We start from the raw sequence: 21,422 nt of genomic DNA, 5'->3' as shown, positions 1-21,422 counted from the left end.
CATTAATAATAAGTTTAATATAAATGATAAGCTTAAAAAACTTAAAATGGAAATCTAAAAATCAAAATTAAGAATTTTAAAGATTGCAATGAAAAAACATTTGAATTAATAAATAAAACTTGGGGCAACAAATCTTTGACAAAAAATCAATGCCACTTAGTTAATCTCATTCTAAATAAAGAATAAAACCAAATTAACGGTGTCATAATAAAAAGGTGAATTTACAAGTAATAACGAAGAAACAAAGTAGTTATTAAGGGGTATTTTGCTTAACTACATACTAATAAAACAGACCAGATAAATGAAATGGGTGAAGATTACTAAAATATAATTTGCCTAGTTTAACATTATAGGAAATAGAGGACTTAAATAACTTTGTGCTAAGAATGTCAGTAAAAATTGTTTGTGATGCTGGAACAAACCAGAAATTAGAAACCCACTGAGGGTGATTAAGTTTCCCAGCAAAGGAGCCCCACCCACATGGACAGAGACTCACTGAAGGACGTGAAGAGACAAAACTTATTTAGGCAGGAGATGAATTGGGTATGTGATACCCCAGATTTGACTGGGCTTGTTGCTAGGGACTTAAAGGTAGGAATAAGAGGATGTGGTATCCCTTAATGGACAAGACTTTTTGTGGGGGTTAGTAACAGGAAAGGCTTTTCTTCAGGCCATCTATCTCTTGTAATTGTAGGACTGTCTTTGCTGTTTAATCAGTAAGGATAGTCACAGATAGTGGAGTGGCATGGTAATTGCAATACAAATAGGTTAGAGGCAAGATTGAGGAACTATAAACAAAATGGAGTTGCTTCAGTTTTTTCTGCTACTCACAATAGGAAAAAAGAAGTTGAACAATTCATCAATAAATCCCCCCCCCAAAAAAAAAAGACCTCAGAACCAGATGAACTTACAAGTGAATTCTAAACATGTAAAGAACGTTTAATATCAGTACTAATGTTTGAAAAAATAGAAAAGAAGGGATCCTACAAAAATCCTTTTATGACACAAATATGGTCTTCATACTTAAACCAAGGAGATAAGACAGAATAGATAAGGGAACTATAGACCAATATCCTGAAATTTTCAGTAAAATATTAGCGAGGAGAACAAGACAATTTGTCATAAAGACTATGAACAGAATGAATTTATATTCAGTAATTCAGGGTGGTTTAGTATTAGGAAAATTAAGAAAGCAAGTGGCCATATTAATAAAAAAAGATCCCCATAAATCATATGATTATACTAATAGAAGGAGAAAAAGCTCTGGGCAAGATATAACATTCGTCCTTATTAAAATCATTAGAAATTACAGGAATAAATAGAAACTTGCCTGAAAATGATAAGTTAGTATCTCTAAATCCAAGAAAAGACATTATGTGTAATTGATATAACCTAAAACAAGGATGTCTATTATCAACATTACTATTCATTATAGTGCTAGAAATTATAGCCATAACAATGACAGGAAAAATAAATTAGGAGAATAAACATAGACAAAGAGGAAACAAAATTATCACTTTTTGCAGATGATATGATGATTTATTTAAGAATTCACTTAGTCACCTAAAACCAAATTAAAACAATTAACAACTTTAGTAAAGTTACAGGATATAAAATAAGACCATACAAATTATAAGCATTTTTTCATATAACTAGCAAAACCCATTAGAAAGAGGTAAATTCCATTTGAAAAAAATATAGAAAGTATAAAATAATTGGACATGTTTCTGTCGATACACAGAGGAACCGTATGAACAATTCCAAAAGATTCTTTACACAACTTCAGTTCCAGATATTTGGAGAAAATATATTAGTTGCTAATGGGAAGTCTAAACCAAAATAATACAAATGTCAGGATTACCAAAATCAATCCACTTATTTAGTACCATAGCAAAAAAAAAAAAAAAACTACTGAAGGATTGCTTTATAGATCTAGAAAAAAAAAAGATAAGATTTATCTGAAGGAAAGACAGATCAAGAATATCAGGGAAATTCATGAAAAAAAATTGGCATGGAAGGGATCCTAGAAGCATAAGACCTTGAGCTATAAAAGGTATAATCATGAGAACAATTTGGGGGGCAGCTAGGTGCACAGTGGATAGAGCACTGGCCCTGAATTCAGGAGGACCTGAATTCAAATCCGGCCTCAGACCCGTTACACTTACTAGCTGTGTGACCCTGGGCAAGTCATTTAACCCCAGTTGCCTCACCAAAAAACAACAACACCACCACACACACACACACCAATTTGGTATTGGGTAGGAAATGGAGAAGTTGTTCAGTGGGACAGAATAGGTACTTAAAACACAGAAGGAAATGAGCACAGTAGCATAGCATTTGATAAAGCTAAAGATCCTAGCTATTGGGACAGGAACTCAGTATTCAACACAACTGTTGGGAAAACTGGAAAACAGTCTCATAGAAACTAGTTATAGACCTGTTTCTCATTCTGTATACAAGTTTACAAGACAAGCTCCAAATGGGTACATGATCTAGATATAAAGGGTGATATTATAAGCAAATTATAGGGGTATGGAAGAAATTAACTTTCAGATTTATGGATTTTGAGGAAGTTCTTATGATGAAACAAATGGAAATTAAAATTATGGAGATTCGATTCAGTTCTGAAATTGCAAGTTCTGAAAGTGATCATGAGGAAAACCTTTAAATACAAAGGAAATTTTAAAAAGAAATTAAGAGTAGTCTGTTCCACTTGAAAATACAGGAGGAAATAGAATAATGTATTCTTTGTTTGTTTGGTTTTTTTGTTTGTTTGTTTGTTTGTTTTTTTGTGGAACAATGGGGGTTAAGTGAGTTGCCCAGGGTCACACAGCTAGTAAGTGTCAAGTGTCTGAGTACGGATTTGAACTCAGGTCCTCCTGAATCCAGGGCCAATGCTTTAACCACTGCGCCATCTAGCTGCCCTGATGTATTCTTGAAGAGCAGTTAAGCTCAGAATGCCACTTACGGTGACTTACCCTGAAAATTTGAGTTTAATCACAAATGAAAAATATATACAGGTTCAATAATAAAGACAGATTTGAAACCGTTTTAGAAGGAAAACAAGAACTGAAGAAATTATTAACTTCTCAAATGCACCATGCAACAGAAATTATACAATAAACTCACAGTAATGAAAACCATTTAGTATTGGTATAAAAATAGAGAACTAAATCAATGAATGGAACAGCCTTAATAGGGGCGATTTAGAAATAGTAACAATAAAATTCAATAACCTAGGATTTGATAAAGTGGAAGACAAATTACCTAGGGGGGAAAAACTCATTTGATTAAAAAGTGCTAGGAAGGGGCAGCTAGGTGGTGCAGTGGATAGAGCACTGGCCCTGGAATCAGGAAGACCTGAGTTCAAATCCGGCCTCAGACACTTGACCCATATTAGCTGTGTGACCCTGGACAAGTCACTTAACCCCAATTGCCTCAAAAAAAAAAGTGCTAGGAAAACTAGAAAGCAGGTTGGCAGAGATATTGACTTAGATTGACACCTTAAGCCATATTATACATTTTAGATGCATACATGATCTTTATATTAAACATCATTTTATTTAAAACATTAGAATAGTCAAAAGTCATATATTTCACAGATATGGCTAGGAAATATATTAACTAAACGAGATAGAGGCAATTACAACATATAAAATCAATAGCTTTGGTTTACTTGAAACCGTCAGGCTTTTGCACAGACAAAATTAATGCATCTAGGATAAGAAGGGAAGTGGTTGAATGGGAAAAATTTTTGTATTAAATTTCTCTAATAAGGGTTTGGTACCAAAGACACACACATACACACACAATTAATAAATATATGTAAGACTAATAGTTATACCTCAATAGACAAAATGTCAAAGGATACGAACACACAGTTCTAAAAGGAAGAACTGCAAAGTATTTACAGCTACAGGAAAGAATATTCCAAATCCCTAATAATGAGAGAAATTTAAATCAAAACAGGTACAGTAATACATTGTTGGTGGAGCTGTGAAATAGTACAACTGTTTTGGGGAAAAAATTTGGAATTATGCAAATAAAGTGAATAAAATGTCCATACTTTATGAATCATAGGTATCATTATTGAGCTTATATTTATAACCCCAAGAAGCTGTCAATAAGAAGAAAGCTCCCATATACTGTAAAATGTTTATGGCAGCACTTCTTATGATAACTAAGACTTGGAAACAAAGCAGATGCCCATCAGCTGGGGGAATAGTTAAAAAGGTTGCAGCACATTTAATGTAATGAAATATTCCTGTACTGCAAGAAGTGAAGTGTGTGATGAATGAAGAGATGAATAGAAAGTTCTATATGAACTGACACAGAGTGAAGTACATCATCTAAGAAATGCTATATACAGTATGTGCAATAGTGTAAGTGGAAAGAACAACTACACATTTAAAAGATCTAAGTGAATCTAACAAAATTACAAAGATCAACCAGGACTCAGATGAAGAGATAGAGAAGACACTTTCAGCTTACCCCCTTTGTGGAGGTAGGAGGGCCCACAGGTACTATACATTGCACATATTTTCAGACTTTTCTTTGTTATTAATCATTTTGCTGATTTTTTCCTTTTCTAAAAATATTATTAATCATGTGTGGCAGCTCGCTGGTAGATGGAGAGGAAGGAATACTTGGGATAACTGTGCTAATGTAAGAAATAGAAAAAAATCAATAAACACTTATTTAAAAAAAAGAAAAGATGAAAGAAGTTCTTTCAGAGAACATGGGAAGACTTCTATGAATTGATGCAAAGTGAATGAGGACAACCAGGAAAAATTATACAATAACAATATTGTAAGACAAACAATTTTGAAAGACTTAAAATCTCATGAATAGATTAACCAATCACAGTTCCAGAGGAATCATTAGGAAATGTGCTACCCACCTTCAAGAAGAGAGATGATAGACTCAGAGTGTGTATAGAGACATTGGCGGGGGGGGGGGGGTAGAAGACCATTGCTTTTGGGGAATTTGTGATGATTGAGTTTTTTTTAAAAAACCCAACATATGTCCTTTTGCCACATGTCTAGTGGAAAAATAGTTCTTGGCCTTATATCTTTGTCTTATTTCCCATGTATCTTGGACACTAAACCTTCCTGGAGATATTTGATATAAAGAAATTTTCTCAGAATTACTTTCTGTCTAGATATATGTTTGTGCTTTATATTTTTAATTGACTGTGCTATTTGACCTTTTTACTGACACTTTCACTATTATGTTGTGAAACTGAGATGATTCTAAAAGACTATGCCAGTATAACTTAAGCTCCTTCAGGTCCTACAAAATTGAAAATGCTCACACTGTGACAAGATTGTTCACTAAAAATCATATTATTTTAATCTGGAGAAACTCATTATTGAAAAGCTCATCATTAGATGAAGAATTATTTTGGCCACAGGAATGAAAGAACCTATTCATGTTTTTAAGATTATGATATAGTTTATATTGGTTGAAGGAATCTCCATCGTGAAATGATAGGTTTCATAGAAATGATAGATTTTTGAAATATTGGAGTAAATTATTTGACCATTATTTCTGTAATGCCACTATAACTATTTACATGTCTTCTCTCTCTTTTCTTTTTTAATTTTCAGAGGATTGGGAGGAGAACTAATGAGACAATCAGGTAGGTTTTAAATGTGTGGAAGACAGGAAATGCTGGGTTATGTCTCTTTATTCTTACTAACTATGATGTAAAAACATTCTAAATGATGACATATACATTTTTTGGCTTGCCAGGAAAATTGGCTTTTTTTTTGTCATTAAATAAAACACCATTGTGGGGCAGCGAGATGGCACAGTGGATAGAGCACCGGCCCTGGATTCAGGAGGACCTGAGTTCCAAATCCAGCCTCAGACACTTACTTAATACTAGCTGTGTGACCCTGGTCAAGTCACTTAATCCCAATTGCCTCACCCCCCCCAAAAAAAAAAAAGTAAAACACCATTATAATTGAATTACGTTTTTCCTTTACATTGGATTTGTGTGGTTGTGTAGTATTGCTTATGCAGTCAGAATAGTTTGTTTTGCTGAACTCTTTTTTTCCTTTTCTTTTGAAATCTTTGTTATAACAGAAGACATGCTGGGTACTTGAACAGAGGTGGAGGAAGAATATATTTGGAAATAAATTTGATATTAAAACCAAAGGCCAAAAAAAAAAAAAAGCAAAACAAAAAGTATATTAAATGTAGAAGCAAAACGTTAGGGTAAGCCAAAAAAGAGAAAATTAAAATTGTGTGGAGCTGATAAAACTAAGTGCTATTTTGACAAAGGCTAACAAAGTAAATCAGCAACCAATCTTATCAAGAAAAAGAGAGAAGAAAATCAGATGATGATGATGATAATAGTTATCGTCTATATAGCGCTTACTATGTCCCAGGCACCATGCTTAAGCACTGCACTGTTATTATCTCATTTGATCCTCAAAACAACCCTGGGAGGTAGGTGCTATTATTACAAAGCTTAAGTGACTTGCCCAGACTCACACAGTTAGTAAGTGGTTGTATTTAAATTCAAGGGTTCCTGATTCCAGGCCTTGTATTTTATCCAGTGCACCATCTAGCTCCCCACCTATACCCTTTCTTGGTTCTGCTCAGTTCACTATACATCAGTTCATACAAGTCTTTCCAGGCCTTTTTGAAATTATCCTGCTTGTCATTTCCTAGAACAATAATATTCCATCACCATCATATACCTACAGCTTATTTAGCCATTCCCCAATTGATGGGCATTCTTTTTATTTCCAATTCTTACCCACCACAAAAAGAGCTGCTATAAATATTTTTATACAAATAGGTCTTTTACTCTTTTGGGGATGTCTTTGGGATATAAACCCAGCAATGGTATACACAGTTTAATAGCCCTTTGGTCATAATTTCAAATTGCTCTCCAGAATGATTGGGTCTTTTCAGAACTCTGTCAACAGAGGATTAGCATCCTAGTTTTCCTATATCCCCTCTAACATCCAATATTTTCCATTTTTGTTATATTTGTCACTCTGATAGGTATGAGGTGATAACTCATAGTTGTTTTCATTTGCATTTCTCTGATCAATAGTGATTTAGAGCATTTTTTCATATGATTATAGATAGCTTTGATTTCTTTTTCTGAAAACTGCCTGTTCATATCCTTTGACCATTTATCAATTGGGAATGACTTGTATTTTTATAAATTTTATTCATTTCCTTATATGTAGGAGAAATGAGACTTTTATCAAAGATACTTGTTTCAAAAATTCTTTCCCAATTTTCTGCTTTCCTTATAATATTGGTTGCATTAGTTTTGTTTGTGCAAAAATATTTTATTTTTATATAATCAAAATGATCTATTTTACATTTTATTTTGTTCTCTATATCTTCTTATTCTTCCTCTGCCCATAAATCTGACGGATAAACTATTCCATGCTCTTTTTTTTTTTTTTAATGAGGCAATTGGGGTTAAGTGACTTGCCCAGGGTCACACAGCTAGTGTCAAGTGTCTGAGGCTGGATTTGAACTCAGGTACTCCTGACTCTAGGGCCGGTGCTCTATCCACTGCACCACCTAGCTGCCCCTTCCATGCTCTTTTAATTTGCTTATGGTATCACCTTTTCTGTATAAATCATGTATCTGGTCCAGATTTTCAAAGGAAATCATGAGAAAAAGTACAGATGCAAGGGGTATATCTTGACCTCAGAACAATATTACAAAGTGATAGCTATCAAAATTTATTTGGTATTGGGGCAGCTAGGTGGCGCAGTGGATAAAGCACTGGCCCTGGATTCAGGAGGACCTGAGTTCAAATCCAGCTTCAGACACTTGATACTTACTAGCTGTGTGACCCTGGGCAAGTCACTTAACCCCAATTGCCTCACCGCCCCCCAAAAAATTTATTTGGTATGGTAAAACCACAACAAAAACAGACATCCACTAGATTAGTAAATCAAACTAAATAAGCAGGAAACAGAGGCAATCATGAATTGGTGTTCAAAATTGCTAAAAACACAGATTATTTTGAGAAATGATTATTAATAATTGATATCTTGGGGGATCCAGTGAACTTCCCTTCTTTCTTAGTCTTTTCTTCTACCTCCCACTCAAGGTCTAAGTCCTTGAAAATAAGATTCAGCTGTGTCATACCAGACCCAAGCTAACAAAGGAGTCTTAGGTGGAGATAGATCCTTTTGTCTAGATAGTCCAGGGATGTTACTGATGAGATTAAACCACATCTAGGTGGAAAATAACTTGACCTGAATCAGTCTATGGATTTCATTTTTTAAAAAATTTTATTTTATGTGAGGCAGTTGGAGTTAAGTGACTTGCCCAGGGTCACACAGCTAGTAAGTGTGTAAAGTGTCTGAGATCAGATTTGAACTCAGGTCCTCCTGAATCTAGGGCTGGTACTCTTTCCTCTACAGATTTCATTTTAATATAATGTACCTCCAGTCATGTCAACCAATTAGATTTGAATGATGCTAATCGTTAGATTTGATTGCTGGGTGATGGACCACCTACAGTTGGAAGGGTATATAAATGGAGACCTCACCTTGAGGAAAGGGGTCTTTGGTCTGAGAAAGATACCATAAAGAGAAGCAGTATCTGTTCTGTGCTGGTAGTTTGGGTTGAACATTAGAACAGAATGGGACATTTGTAAGTCATTTAGCACTTAACAAAAGGAGATTTACTTACCCATAGCAAAAAAATGATATTCAATACAGACACTTCCTACTGATTTAACTGAATGAAGCTCCCTTGCCTGATTTATCCCTTGAATGATGTATCAACCAACCAACCAACCATCAGATCAACCCTGGTTCTCCTTTTGGCTGCTTTCTACTCAGGAAACAAGGAACTAATATTAAAAACCCCAAGTCTTTATTCCTGTGAGCCAGCCAATCTCTAGCCTGACTGGGCGGGGGGCTCTCAAGGACCTCACATTCTAATAGAGAAGACAACACGTTTAGAAAGTTTTGGCTGATGCCTCTTCTTTAATGTAATTTCCATTGACAAAAGATCACTTTCTGATGTTGAACCATTTGAACCACGTTGAACCATATAGCCAAGGAATTTGCTGGTAAGAATTTTCCTTTTTGGGACTTCAGTAGCTGTGGCTAAAAAGGAGGAAGAGAAAAGCAATCAGAAACATAACATGATTTAAAAACAAACAAACAAAAAACCCCAACCCATTTCCATGAAATAGTGCCCAAGTTGTGATAGTCTATAGAAGAACCAAGTCTGAGGTCTTAAATAATCCAGTCTATATCAAAACTTCTTAAACTGTGGTTTGTGACCCCACATGTGATAGTGTAACTGAATGTGGGGGTTGTGAAAAATTTGGTAACAGTTAAAGGTTACATATACCTATTTTATATACCTATGTTTGGGGTCATGTAAAAATTTGTTGGACCAAAATGGGTCACAAGTGGAAAAAGTTTAACCCTGGTCTGTGTAATAGTTGTCAAGTGTGGTTCACATTAGTTTTTTCAATGTAAAAACATGTTCGTAAACAGGAACGGCACTAGACACATCGGGGCCAAAGCAAAGATGATGACACTCCCTGAATAGCCATGCATCCTCATCACAGGACAGGGAGAATTGCCCTCTATTGGTATATAGCTAGTGTTCCCTAGCCCACTAACTAGGACCTCCCCCTCTCTGGGGTGTCCATAGGAGTGGGGAAGAATACAAAATTTTGACTCCTCTTAGGGACTCTCCTTTTAGGGTTGATTAGACATTTTCATCTTACCTTTTTTGTCATAAAGCCAAGCTCCAAACAATGCCACCCCTTGGTCATAGGAGTTATACAGTGGTATTTTGCTGGCATTAATGGGGAGGAGCCAATCAGTTTTACATTTGGGTAAGCAATGCACTACAATGGGACCTATCTTTTGCTATTACATAAGCCATCTCTCACTCTTCTCCCTCTACTGCTATGAACCAATCTGCTGTCTGCTTCCATTGGGATGTGACTCTTCTGTCTGCTGCTGATGTATCCCTTGCCTGTGCGTACCACCCACTCAGCTTTTACCCTCTGAACCCAGGCAGGATAATTGCTACTGTGGGACAACTGGCCTTTATTTTTATGCCCCATGTTGGGACAGAGTGTTGCTGTAGGCCTGAGTCTGATTGCTGTGGTACTGCCATGTCTAACTGCTCACCATGGCAGTCCGTACTCATTTCTGCCTGTGCAGACGATTGCAGTTTGTTTTCAGCAGGAGCCCTGTGGGTGCTGCTTCTGCTGGGTCTGGCACTGCCCTCCTCTGCTGGGCAGGAAAAGACAAAAAGCAATTTAAAAAGCTACAAAACAACTCTTCTAGGTCAGTGAAGGTGCAAGCAATAGCCATTTCTGCTGGGTTTGAGGACATGCCCCTGGGGCTTGTTTTGCTCCCCTCAGAGGCCCCTCATGGTACGCAATAGACAGAATTACAATTTATAATTTATAATTCTAGGGTGAGAGTAGAAATGCAAATGGGACACATTTGTACATATTCCCAATTCCACAAATGTCTCTGGGCTCTTGGGACAAGTCAGCATTATCCTTTCAAGTGTGTCCCTGTAAAGCTTGCACCAAAGAATCATCATAAAATCCAGGTGGCAAAATGTTGATTAGTCTAATTTTAGGTTAAACAGAAACAAAACTAAGTTTCTTCACCATTGTTGTTAAGCAATCCTTAAATCCCATGAATCTCCTTTTTAAACATTTTTCAATGTTGGGGGTCCCTCAATGCACCCTTCAATGGCACCCATTTACAATTATAGGATTTAGGATTATTAATTCAGCTGGGTTGTCATTTCCAAAAAGCCATTCAAAGCCAAACAGTTTACTCTTAAATATGACTTCCTTCTAGCTGGTATGGCCCACCTTTACATGCCTCCCCTGAGACAGGTGATTTTTTTTGTAATACAAAGGTATCCCTTTCCAGCTGTGGTAGAACATCTCCAGTTCGTTTGAATTTATCCTTTTGTAAGGAGAGGAATATCTCTTTCCCCACCCCTCCCATTGAGTCCCTCCTGGTTGCTTTGAAAACAAACTGAATTCTGAAGAAATTTCCTAGTAAAACTTTGAGGAGGCTTAAATTACCAGGCTGGGAGACCTAACATAGCAAGAGGGCCCCAAACTAAGTTTACCTCAGCATACTCACAATTGTTGCCCTTTTTATGAATGGCCACTCTCATTCCACAAGTCTGGGCCTGTGGGAGGGGTGGATCAAATTAAGCTACCACCATTTCTAATGGCATTACCAAACGAACCCTGCCAGAAAGCATGAAAGCCAGGCTAGGTTCTCCTTCCTCTATTCTGCCCATCTCCTACTTCGAAAGCTTATTATGTTCCAGGCTAATTCCTGGGTAATTTAGTTTCAACAGTTTTAGCTTTTATCCCCTGAGCCAATCAAGTCTTCAAGTACATTAAAGAAAAAATAGCCACTTTCTTGAAGGGGGTTAGGATATTGCTTCAACCACAACATGCATAATACCCTTTAAATAAGTAGTCAAATCAATCAAAGTATCTTAAATCTCTTCTGAGGAAAGTACTCTATAAACTTTAAAGGGGAATAAATGTATTCATAATAATAATTTGCCCAACATCATAACGAGTAATAAGTAGTAGAACCCAGATTCAAATCCACTTGTCCTGATTATTCTTTTTAGTTGGTGTTCAATTTTCCCGATTTAGTGCTTTTTCTACTATGCAAGTTCATAATTTGGCTGTTGAGACAGTGCTCAAGACAGAGCTTTTCTAAGGACTCACATTAAATTCTTCCATTTCTTGTATAGTCATCATATCCTTTTTTCTCTAACTTTTACAGCTTGACAAGATGTACCCAAAGGTACAAAGTAGATTCTCATTTAGTTCTATAGAGAGAATATTAGTTAACAACACTAGTTAACAACATCAGGCCTTTGGCATAAATTCAGTGAAACAGCCCTTATCTGAAGGAATTTCTCTCCATGTCTGTGTAGACTGTGTGTCCCTTATTTTTATTATGTGAAACACTAAGGTAGCAGCAAATTAAAGGCTTTCTCTTATTAAAATCTTCAGAACAATCACCTATAGCTAGTCCATCACACTTAAATAAAACTCTACCACCTTGAGTCCTTTTGAGCTGTGTTCTTCACTGGGCGTTGCTGTCCTATGATCATCATTCTTGCTCTAGCCTCACTCCATGTCTCCTAGTAGTTTAGTGATTTAATCAACTGGTATAAAACCTCCCAAAAATGATTTCTTTCATCTTTGGCAGCTGATTCTTAATTGAGAAACCCAATCACCCGTCAATATGCTTATTGACAGCTAGGTGGCATCATGAATAGAGTACTGACCCTAGTGTTAGGACAATCTTGAGTTCCTCCAGCATCAGATGCTTACTGACTCTGTGATGCTGGCATGTCATTTAACTTTTGTCTCCCTCCATTTCCTCTACTCTAAAATAGGGATCACAATAACCCCTACTTTCCAGTGATGTTATAAGGATCAATTGAGATATTATTTGTAAATAATTTAGCTCAGTGCCCGGAGACAGTAGGCACTTCATAAATACCTTTTTCCTTCTCTTGTTCCCATCTCTTATTTCTCTGAAAAGATGTCCCAAATAGGTGTTACAAATTCCCTTCCTCTTTCTCACCTACTAGTCAGAACAGGCAAAGTCACTTGCTAATTGCTTATCTCTTGCTATGTGATGTTGAGACACTGAAGAAGGTTGGTTCCATCTGTGCATCTGGCAGTCAGCCTGTGTTTGATAGAGAAATGCATTTCCTCCATAGCAGGTCACAAAGTAAGAATACCTTTTAGGACAAAAAGCCCTTTTAGAACAATTCCAAGCACAAGTACTACCCACTGTAGTAGCTAGCAAGGATGATAAACCTTTGTGTGCTTGTTCTCACTAATAAGTAAGGTTGGGTTAAATAAATCACATATGTAGAGAGCCACATTAATTGCTCTGTACTGTTCCACAATTGTAACATGATTGTAGGGAGTAACAACCCCTTTCTCTCCAAGTAGCCTGAGTCTTTGGAAAACTCTAAAGCCTGTTGGTTTCCTGATGATGGGGTCAGATCCAGTTAGGTCCAGGAAACCTATGTATATCATCTGGAATCCTCCCCAGACCAAAACTTATTAAACTGTGGGTCGCAACTCCAAATGGGGTCATGTAACTAAATGGGGGTTGTGAAAAATTTGGCAGTAAATGTTTGATTTGTATACTTTTTGTTATGGGGTTAGGACTATTGAGGTTTGAACTGGCCAGCTAGGCTAGGGGACAAGGGTCTGGGGTGGCTCTCCTTGAGAAGTTAAACCATAGGACAGACACACCTAAAGCATCAAGGGAGATAAGTAGCAATGGCTCCCTTGGGTCTGAGATAACTCCAGGACCAATCTCCCTTCATTCCAATCTCCCCCACCCCTTGGGGAGATAATCCCATTAGGTGTGACTGCACTCTGAGTGGTACCAAGGGGCCAGAGATAGAACAACTGCCCCATACCCAACTTCTCCCAAAACACCCCCAATAAGGGCTCAGATGATCACCCCATGTACCATTTATAAAAGCTATGGCCTTTCTCCTGTTCAGGGAGATAGGTATCTCAGAGAATCGTCTCTATGCCATCTCCCCTTGAGACTCTTCTCAAAGTTTCCTCTCTCTAGTGCTTAAATAAAAGATTATTTTATTCTAATTGGATTTGTGTGTGAGAAGGTATAATTCTTTAAAGAGGAATACCTAAGGACCCCCACACTAATCTATTTCATCCCATGACACCTTGCATATACCTATATACTCAGGGTAGCATAAAGATTTATCAGGTAAAAAGGGGTTCGAGTGGAAGAAGTTTAAGAAAGCCTGCCCTAGACTAAGTCATGTTCCTAGTACACCAGGGAAGTGCCTTCACAAATTCTGAAGCATTTTTGTAACCTCTTTGGGGTCTGGCCTAAGTCTAAGGTAGCTATACCTTTGCCCCTTACACCTTGAGCTTATTCTTATCATGATTTAGACCCCAGAAAAAAAAAGTTCAGGGGCCCAGACTTGGTTGCCCATATTTAGATTTTTGAGTAATTCATAGTAATAAAATATAGAAGAAACTGATTTATGCTTTTGATGTATTAGGAGGACTGTTTACCTACAGAAGAAGTAGACTATGTGGAACCAGATGAAGATGTAATTAGCAAATGTTTAATGAAATCAATAAAAATACAGTAAAATATAGATATCACATTTTAAAACTAGGTCAATATGCAATTTACAGGAATCTTTATGTTTGGATTAGTGGCCTCCTTTCTATTTGAGTTTGAAACCACTGACCTACAGTTTTTAGGTTGGCAACAGAGATTTAGTTCTTAAAATTGAAATTTCTTTGGTGTTTTCATAAAGATAAAATATTATTTCCTTTTTCTTTTTTTAGTTTGTACCTTGATAAAGAATTTGTCACTTTCCAAAATGCCTTTTCAAGGTGATCCTATAATTGGTAAGTAATTTTTTTCTCTTTAACTAATAATAGCTTTCAATCTTTATCATTTATTTTGCTACTTTATTCTCTTTATTCTCCTATTCATTCTCCAATCCTATTAAATCATAATAATCAGAAATATATCTGTTAGGACAAGGTCATAGGGATTTTTCATTTTAAAATTTGGATGGGGATTTTGAAATTAGAGAAATCCAGATACCTCACAAATACTCCACTTTGATCCCTAAAACATACCAAATTGAAAGAAAAAACCCCCAAAGCAAATCAGCTATAAACTTTACCCAGACTAAGAGTACACAAAAGATTGCAAAAATTCTGTGAATTGTGTGGAAGCTTTGGATATAAGCCAGAGTAGATAGATGAAAGGCATGGTAAAGTGGAAAGCAACCTATTCTCACAGACAGGATGACCCTGGTGTTCTGCTATAAGAAGAAGACCAGAAGAGAGCCAAGCTGGATCATGAGGCAATGGAAAGAAAATACCTCAATAAAGCCCAGTGCTGAGGTGAAAGAAGAATTCCAGAGCATCAGGAAAAAGGCTTCAGTTTCAGGGTAGCCTCACAGCCCCCATTTACGGCAGAAGAAAGGCCCCAAACTGTGTTTGTCCAGCCCCAGAACAATGTTGCATCCAAATAACCTGGACCTTATTTGTCATAATGAATTATATTATACTATTATGGTCCATAATGGAATACAAAAAAAAAATCAACAATATGTTATTTACAGGAATACGCCTGAAACAGATTCACATGTTAAAATGAAAGGCTATAGTAAAATCTATTATACTTCTATTGAATTTTTAAAAAGTAGAGGTGGCAATCATAATTTCAAAGAAAACTGAGATAAGGTAAAAAGATAAGGAGGGAAATGACATATTTAAAGGCACCATAAATAAAAAATCAATATGAATAAGTACTATACATGCACAGAAGCATAGCATCCAAATACTTACAAAGAAGTTAAGTGAATTAGAGGGAGACACAATCAAATTTTAATAATGGGGAACTTCCTTGTACCTTTTTTTTTTTCAAATTAGACAAATCTAACCCAAAGATCAACAAGAAAGAAGTAAAGGACCTGAATAAAACTTTAGAAAAATTAGAGATGATAGATTTCTGGTGATCACTGAATGACACCATAAATGGATTTTGCTTACTGTTCAGCTTTATATAGCATCTTTACGATAATTGTCTGTGTGTTGGGGCAAAAAAAAAAATCCTCATCCAAAATGCAGAACAGTAAAAATACAACCAAAAGAAAAATTGCCAATCACTGCATCAAAAATAGTATTTGAGGGGCGGCTAGGTGGCGCAGTGGATAAAGCACCGGCCCTGGATTTGGGAGTACCTGGGTTTGAATCCGGCCTCTGACATTTACTGGCTGTGTGACCCTGGGCAGGTCACTTGACCCCCATTGCCCCGCAAAAAAAAAAAAAAAGTATTCGAGAAATAGTTGCTGAAAAAAGAACTAAAAATTAATTGGAAGCTTAATGATCCTAAAGAACTGGTTGGTCAAAACCAAGTTATAGAAAAAATTTTAAAAGTTTATCCAAGAAAATTACAATAATGAAGCAATATACGAAAACATATGGGATGCAACTAAAGTAGCATTTTTTTTTTTTGCAGAGCAATGAGGGTTAAGTGACTTGCCCAGGGTCACACAGCTAGTAAGTGTCAAGTGTCCGAAGTCATATTTGAACTCAGGTCCTCCTGAATCCAGGGCTGGTGCTTTATCCACTGCGCCACCTAGCTGCCCCTAAAGTAGCATTTTAAAAGAACTTTTGCAATTCTGAACAAGAGAAATTAAGAAAAAAGTGGGAAAGGAGGACTTAACAGTACCAGATTTCAGACTATACTATAAGGTAATAATCATCAAAATGATGACCAAGAGGGTGGTCAGTGTAACAGATTTGGTGCATAACATACAGAAGTAAACATTTATTAGGTGATACATTGTTAAGCTCTGTACTAAGCACTGGGGATATACAGAAAGAGGCAAAAACAGTCCTTGCCCTCAGAGAGCTAGCATACAGTTCAATGGGGAAGACAGTATGCAAGCATACCTCCTGTGAAGATGATAAATTCAAAATGCAGAATGAGATGTAATTTTTGGACTTGACCATTGGGGATGGGGTAGAAATATACTTTGCTTAACTATGCATATTTGTTATGAGGATTTTTCTTTCTTTTTTTGGTTATTGTTTAATGAGGGAGAGGGGAAAAGAGTAGAAATATACTTTCCTTAACTTCTGCATATTTATTATAAGACTCTTCCTTTGGGGCGGCTAGGTGGCACAGTGGATAAAGCACTGGCCCTGGATTCAGGAGGACCTGAGTTCAAATCTGACCTCAGACATTTGACACTTACTAGCTGTGTGACCCTGGGCAAGTCACTTAACCCTCATTGTCCCACCCCCCCCCAAAAAAAATCTTCACCTTACAAAATGGTTCAAATAAGACTCTTCCTTCCTTCCTTCTTTCCTTCCTTCTTTCCTTCCTTCCTTCCTTCCTTCCTTCCTTCCTTCCTTCCTTCCTTCCTTCCTTCCTTCCTTCCTTCCTTCCTTCCTTCCTTCCTTCCTTCCTTCCTTCCTTCCTTTCTTCCTTCCTTCCTCCTTCCTTCCTCCTTCCTTCCCTCTCTCCCTCCCTCCCTCTTTCTTTCTTCCTTTCTTTCTTATCATTGTTTAATTGGGGAAAGACAGTAGGAGGGAGCGAAAATAAGTGCCTATCAATTTAAAATTTTTTGAGAGATCTCGTTTTTATATCTTTTTACCCTTAAAAAGTTATAACTTGATATGAAATGAGTAAAGACATTAATGGATGTGTCTAGATTTTTTTTTAGCAAAAATTATTTTTGGTTTGGCCATATTTTATCATCATTTTTGTGGTAATACATTTCCAAAAGCATTTTGCCTTTTAAAGATTATACTTTTGAACATATTAGGACATATTTGTTTGTTAAATTTAAACTTTCATTCAAAGGACTCTGTAGAGTTACTCTAGGGTACTTAACTTTGTGTAGGCCTACTTTTTCTCCTAAACTTTTTTGTAAAAGAACTGATATATGAGGAAAACTTATATGGTATAAAAAGTATTAGAAAATCAAATTTTTTGGTTTTTTGTTTTACTGCCTTTGCTATTTTATTAAATAAAATAAACTTTTATTCTTTTTTAACAGGTTGCTGGCAGTGGTTAATAAATGATAGTTTAAAAAGTCTCCATCTTGTCTCAAGTAATTCAAGACAGCATATCAAGGTACAATTATCTTTTCATACTTTTTGATTTTTAACAAGATCATGCCAGTGATTATTTTCTGTTTTTTTCTCTTGTCATATCAAAGTGCTAAGTGTTTATAAAGGCATCTATCTGGGGGCAGCTAGGTGGCATACTGGCCCTGGATTCAGGAGGATCTGAGTTCAAATCCAGCCTCAGACACTTAACACTTACTATCTGTGTGACCCTGGGCAAGTCACTTAACCCCAATTGCCTCACTAAAATAAAAACAAAAAAAACCCAAATAAAGGCATCTATCTGGTGCTGTGGATGGGCACTATCCATGTATTGATCTGTAGTCAGAAGACCTGAATTCAAATCCAGCCTCATAAACTTCCTAACTATGTGATCCTGGACAAATAACTTATATATGTTTGCCTTAGTTTCCTCTATTGTAAAATGGGGATAATAATAGCACTTACTTTGAAGGGTTGTTGTGATGATCACATGACATTTTTATAAAGTACTTATTACATTCCATGGCACTAGTACCTAGGGAGGTTAAGTGACTTGCCCAAGATCACACAAGCAGACAATGCTTGAATTCATTTTGTCTTGATTCCAATACCAGCTCTAAATCTATGTGCTTTGCTTACTTTCCTTTTATAATTTTGCTAATATCATAATGATTATATTTGTTATAACTAATAATATCATTATATATAGTATATTCTACCTTGATTGATGGAATCCTGTTATTGCTATCAATTAAAATAATACTTGTATTCTTTACCTTTTTGGTCTCCCAGCAAACACTTGTTTTTCCTATTTTATTAGTTTCTTTCCTTGTTTGCAGATACAAATTACTTTTATAGTTTTCTGGCATGGTGCCAGGTACTCATAGGTTTATATATAGACTCTTAGAGTCAGAAGGTATCTTCAAGAATATCTGTGTCTATTGTAATACAGATTAGAAGTGAGTTGGCTAATAGTTGTTTAATTTTGAGTTACCTTCCAGAATTCAATAAAGTTATCTTTCTTTTTCCTATACTTTCACTTCTATGCTTCGGTATAAATATTTTGAGAATGGAACCCTCGTTTATAGTTGAATGAAGTTTCTTACATGCATAGTATAATTTGAGGTAATGAAGATTGCAAAAAAATAACATTACCGTTTTAATTCAGTATTATGTTATCCTTAAACTTTGGAATTGTCAGAGTCTATCATCTTTGCTTCTCAAAGGGACCTTTGATTACAATAATATTTTTACCATGAGCTTAAATTTTTTTAATGAATGGGACTTAGTCTCTAAGTTACTTTAGGCTCTTTCGGATCCACTGTTTACCTCCTGCCAGTTTCTTCTTGGTCATCTCATTTTTTAAAGAACAGAGGACTTTTTTCATTTTTATTTTTGTAACTCCTTTACCTATCAAGTAATTTGCACATAGTAGACACTTAATAAATTTTTATTGAATTCAACTGATTACCATTCACTTCTTGAGAATGACATATTGAATAGAGCCAGTCTTAGCACGTGCACTTCAGTAGAAAGAACACTGCCTTTTTAAAGTCAAAGAACTTAGGTTCACATCCCAGCTCTTGACTGAGCCATTAGCCAATACACTTTGCCTTTTTGAGCTTCACTTTCCTCATTTATAAGATGAATCATTTTAAAGTGGGTTGTCAGGATTCCAGAGGACTGAGGAAGATCTGTACTACTCACCTCCTTAGAGTTACTGATGGATTCAAGTTGCAAAATGAGTCATACATTTTTGGACAAGGATAATGTGAGAATTTCTTTTGCTTCAAAATACATATTTATTACAGATATAATGTGTGTTGCCCACTTAAGATATATATGTCTACATGGATTGTCTAAACATAGATTACAGGGAAGCACTGATAGATTTCTGCCATCTCACTGATACCTATACAAGAAAGACTTTGTCTTCTATCTGTAGGGGAGTAATAGAAACTGCTGAGTCTGCCTTTTCTATTCTTTTCAGAGAGGGGGTAGATTATAGCTAATCTGCCCTTCTAAATATTGCTGTTCTTGGAAACGATTTTTTTTAGGTTTAAGATACTTTTCTGACTGTTGTTATTGTTGTTCAGTCGTTTAGTTGTGTCTAACTCTTCATAAACCAATACTGTCATAGGGTTTTCTTGGCAAAGATGCTGGAGTGGTTTGCCATTTCCCTCTCCAGTGGATTAAGGGAAACAGAGGTTAAATGACTTGCCCAGGTTCACACTGCTGATATCTGAGGCCAGATTTTAACTCAAGTGTTTCTGACTCCAGACCCAGCACTCGATATACTGAGCCAATGTACCTGCCTCACTTTCCTGATTGCTATCACTTAAAGGAGTGATATATAGGTATAACCCAAATAATAGAGAAAAAACTTAAAGCTTATACCCATAGTCTTGACTCTTGCCTATGAAAAGCTAGTTATACCAAAGACCATGACAAATAGTGATGCAAACCCAATTATCAGAGTTCTTCAAATTAGAATATTACAGAAAATACCCTAAGCAAATAGCCCTGCACTTGGAGTAAAGATATCTCTGCTCAGCCAAGAGATAGTTCACAATCTCATAAAAAGGGAAATTCACCAAAGTCTCTGGGCAGACAAGATAGAAATCAAAGAAATGAGGAGCCAGCTTTCCCCTACAAAGCTACCTTCCAAAGCCTCTTCCCTGCCAACACAGCGACCACCCCATCCCTCCAACCCAATGAGTCTCTCCCTGAAGAGAATCTAGAAGCTTATGTATCTCTCTTCAAGCAATAAATGAAGACTGTCTCTCCTCTAAAAAGTGATTGCATTAACTCCACCCCTCCACTGAATCATCATTTTTTCTACTATTTAGGAGAGTCTTATGCAAATACTCCAGGATTTACTGGAAATCTGAGTTGTACAAGGTTGGTTTGGGGGTGTTTGAGGTTTTTTTGTTTGTTTTTTTTGTTTTTGTTTTTGAAAAAAATTCTCCTTTACACATTAAGGATGAGGGAATTGGGATAAAAAATGAAATGTATGTTAATCAAAAAATAAAATTTTTAAAAATAAAGTTTATCAGATTAAATCCCCTATGTACCCCTTCCAGCTAAATCTATGTAGGATTTTTCTGAAAAACGTCCTTTTTTTCCCCAAAGCATATTTCCTTCTCTACTTTTATAGTATTTTTACTTTTTTCTCATAATTCTTGACAGTTCATACATATTGCTTGTTATACTAATTTGACATTACTGAAACTGAGTTGTAATCTTTCCATTTAATGTCTTTTCTGTTGAAGTTCCTTGATAAAAATGAGCTAGTTTGGGGTTAATTTCTGCTTGTGTTGATGATATTTCTCCCCTTCCCCCCATTTTATTTCACTGGATAAGAAGAAAAATCTATTATTTACAATGCCTTTAGTGTTTTGAGAACAGTGACCAATTTACCTATTCTGTTTTGAATTGATTAACTACAGAGAGAATCTTTTATTGTATGAGTTTGAAACATAAAAAAGTAATATGTGTATATCTTAGAAAGGAATGACATCATCTTATGTCTATTTTTATTGATTAAATATAGAATCACGATGCCTATAGTCATTAATAGCACAATTACTTCTTTAGTTGTCTCTTCAAATTGTATTAATGCATTAGAAGCTTTTTATAACCTCCCAGGTTTGACTTTATTTTAGGAAGCTGCTGTCTCAGCCCTGTCAGCATTGTGTAATGAATTCTACCTGAATCAACAAGGAGAAGCTGATCCTGTTATACAGGG

At 36.0% G+C, this 21,422-nt stretch overlaps 1 protein-coding gene across 1 annotated transcript in view; it reads left to right on the top strand.

Annotated features, from left to right (window-relative positions):
* Nucleotides 1-21,422, top strand: part of TBCD (tubulin folding cofactor D) — a 448,209-nt gene that overhangs the window by 310,413 nt on the left and 116,374 nt on the right. The window contains 4 exon segments of the mRNA XM_044001676.1: nt 5,610-5,641; nt 14,384-14,446; nt 17,623-17,699; nt 21,340-21,421. Of these exon segments, the coding sequence (XP_043857611.1) occupies nt 5,610-5,641; nt 14,384-14,446; nt 17,623-17,699; nt 21,340-21,421 (254 nt within the window).

The sequence above is a fragment of the Dromiciops gliroides genome, chromosome 4 (assembly GCF_019393635.1).
Source record: "Dromiciops gliroides isolate mDroGli1 chromosome 4, mDroGli1.pri, whole genome shotgun sequence".
NCBI lineage: Eukaryota > Metazoa > Chordata > Mammalia > Microbiotheria > Microbiotheriidae > Dromiciops > Dromiciops gliroides.
Note: the sequence above shows the minus strand (reverse complement) of the source record. Positions and strands in the feature narration are given on the sequence as shown.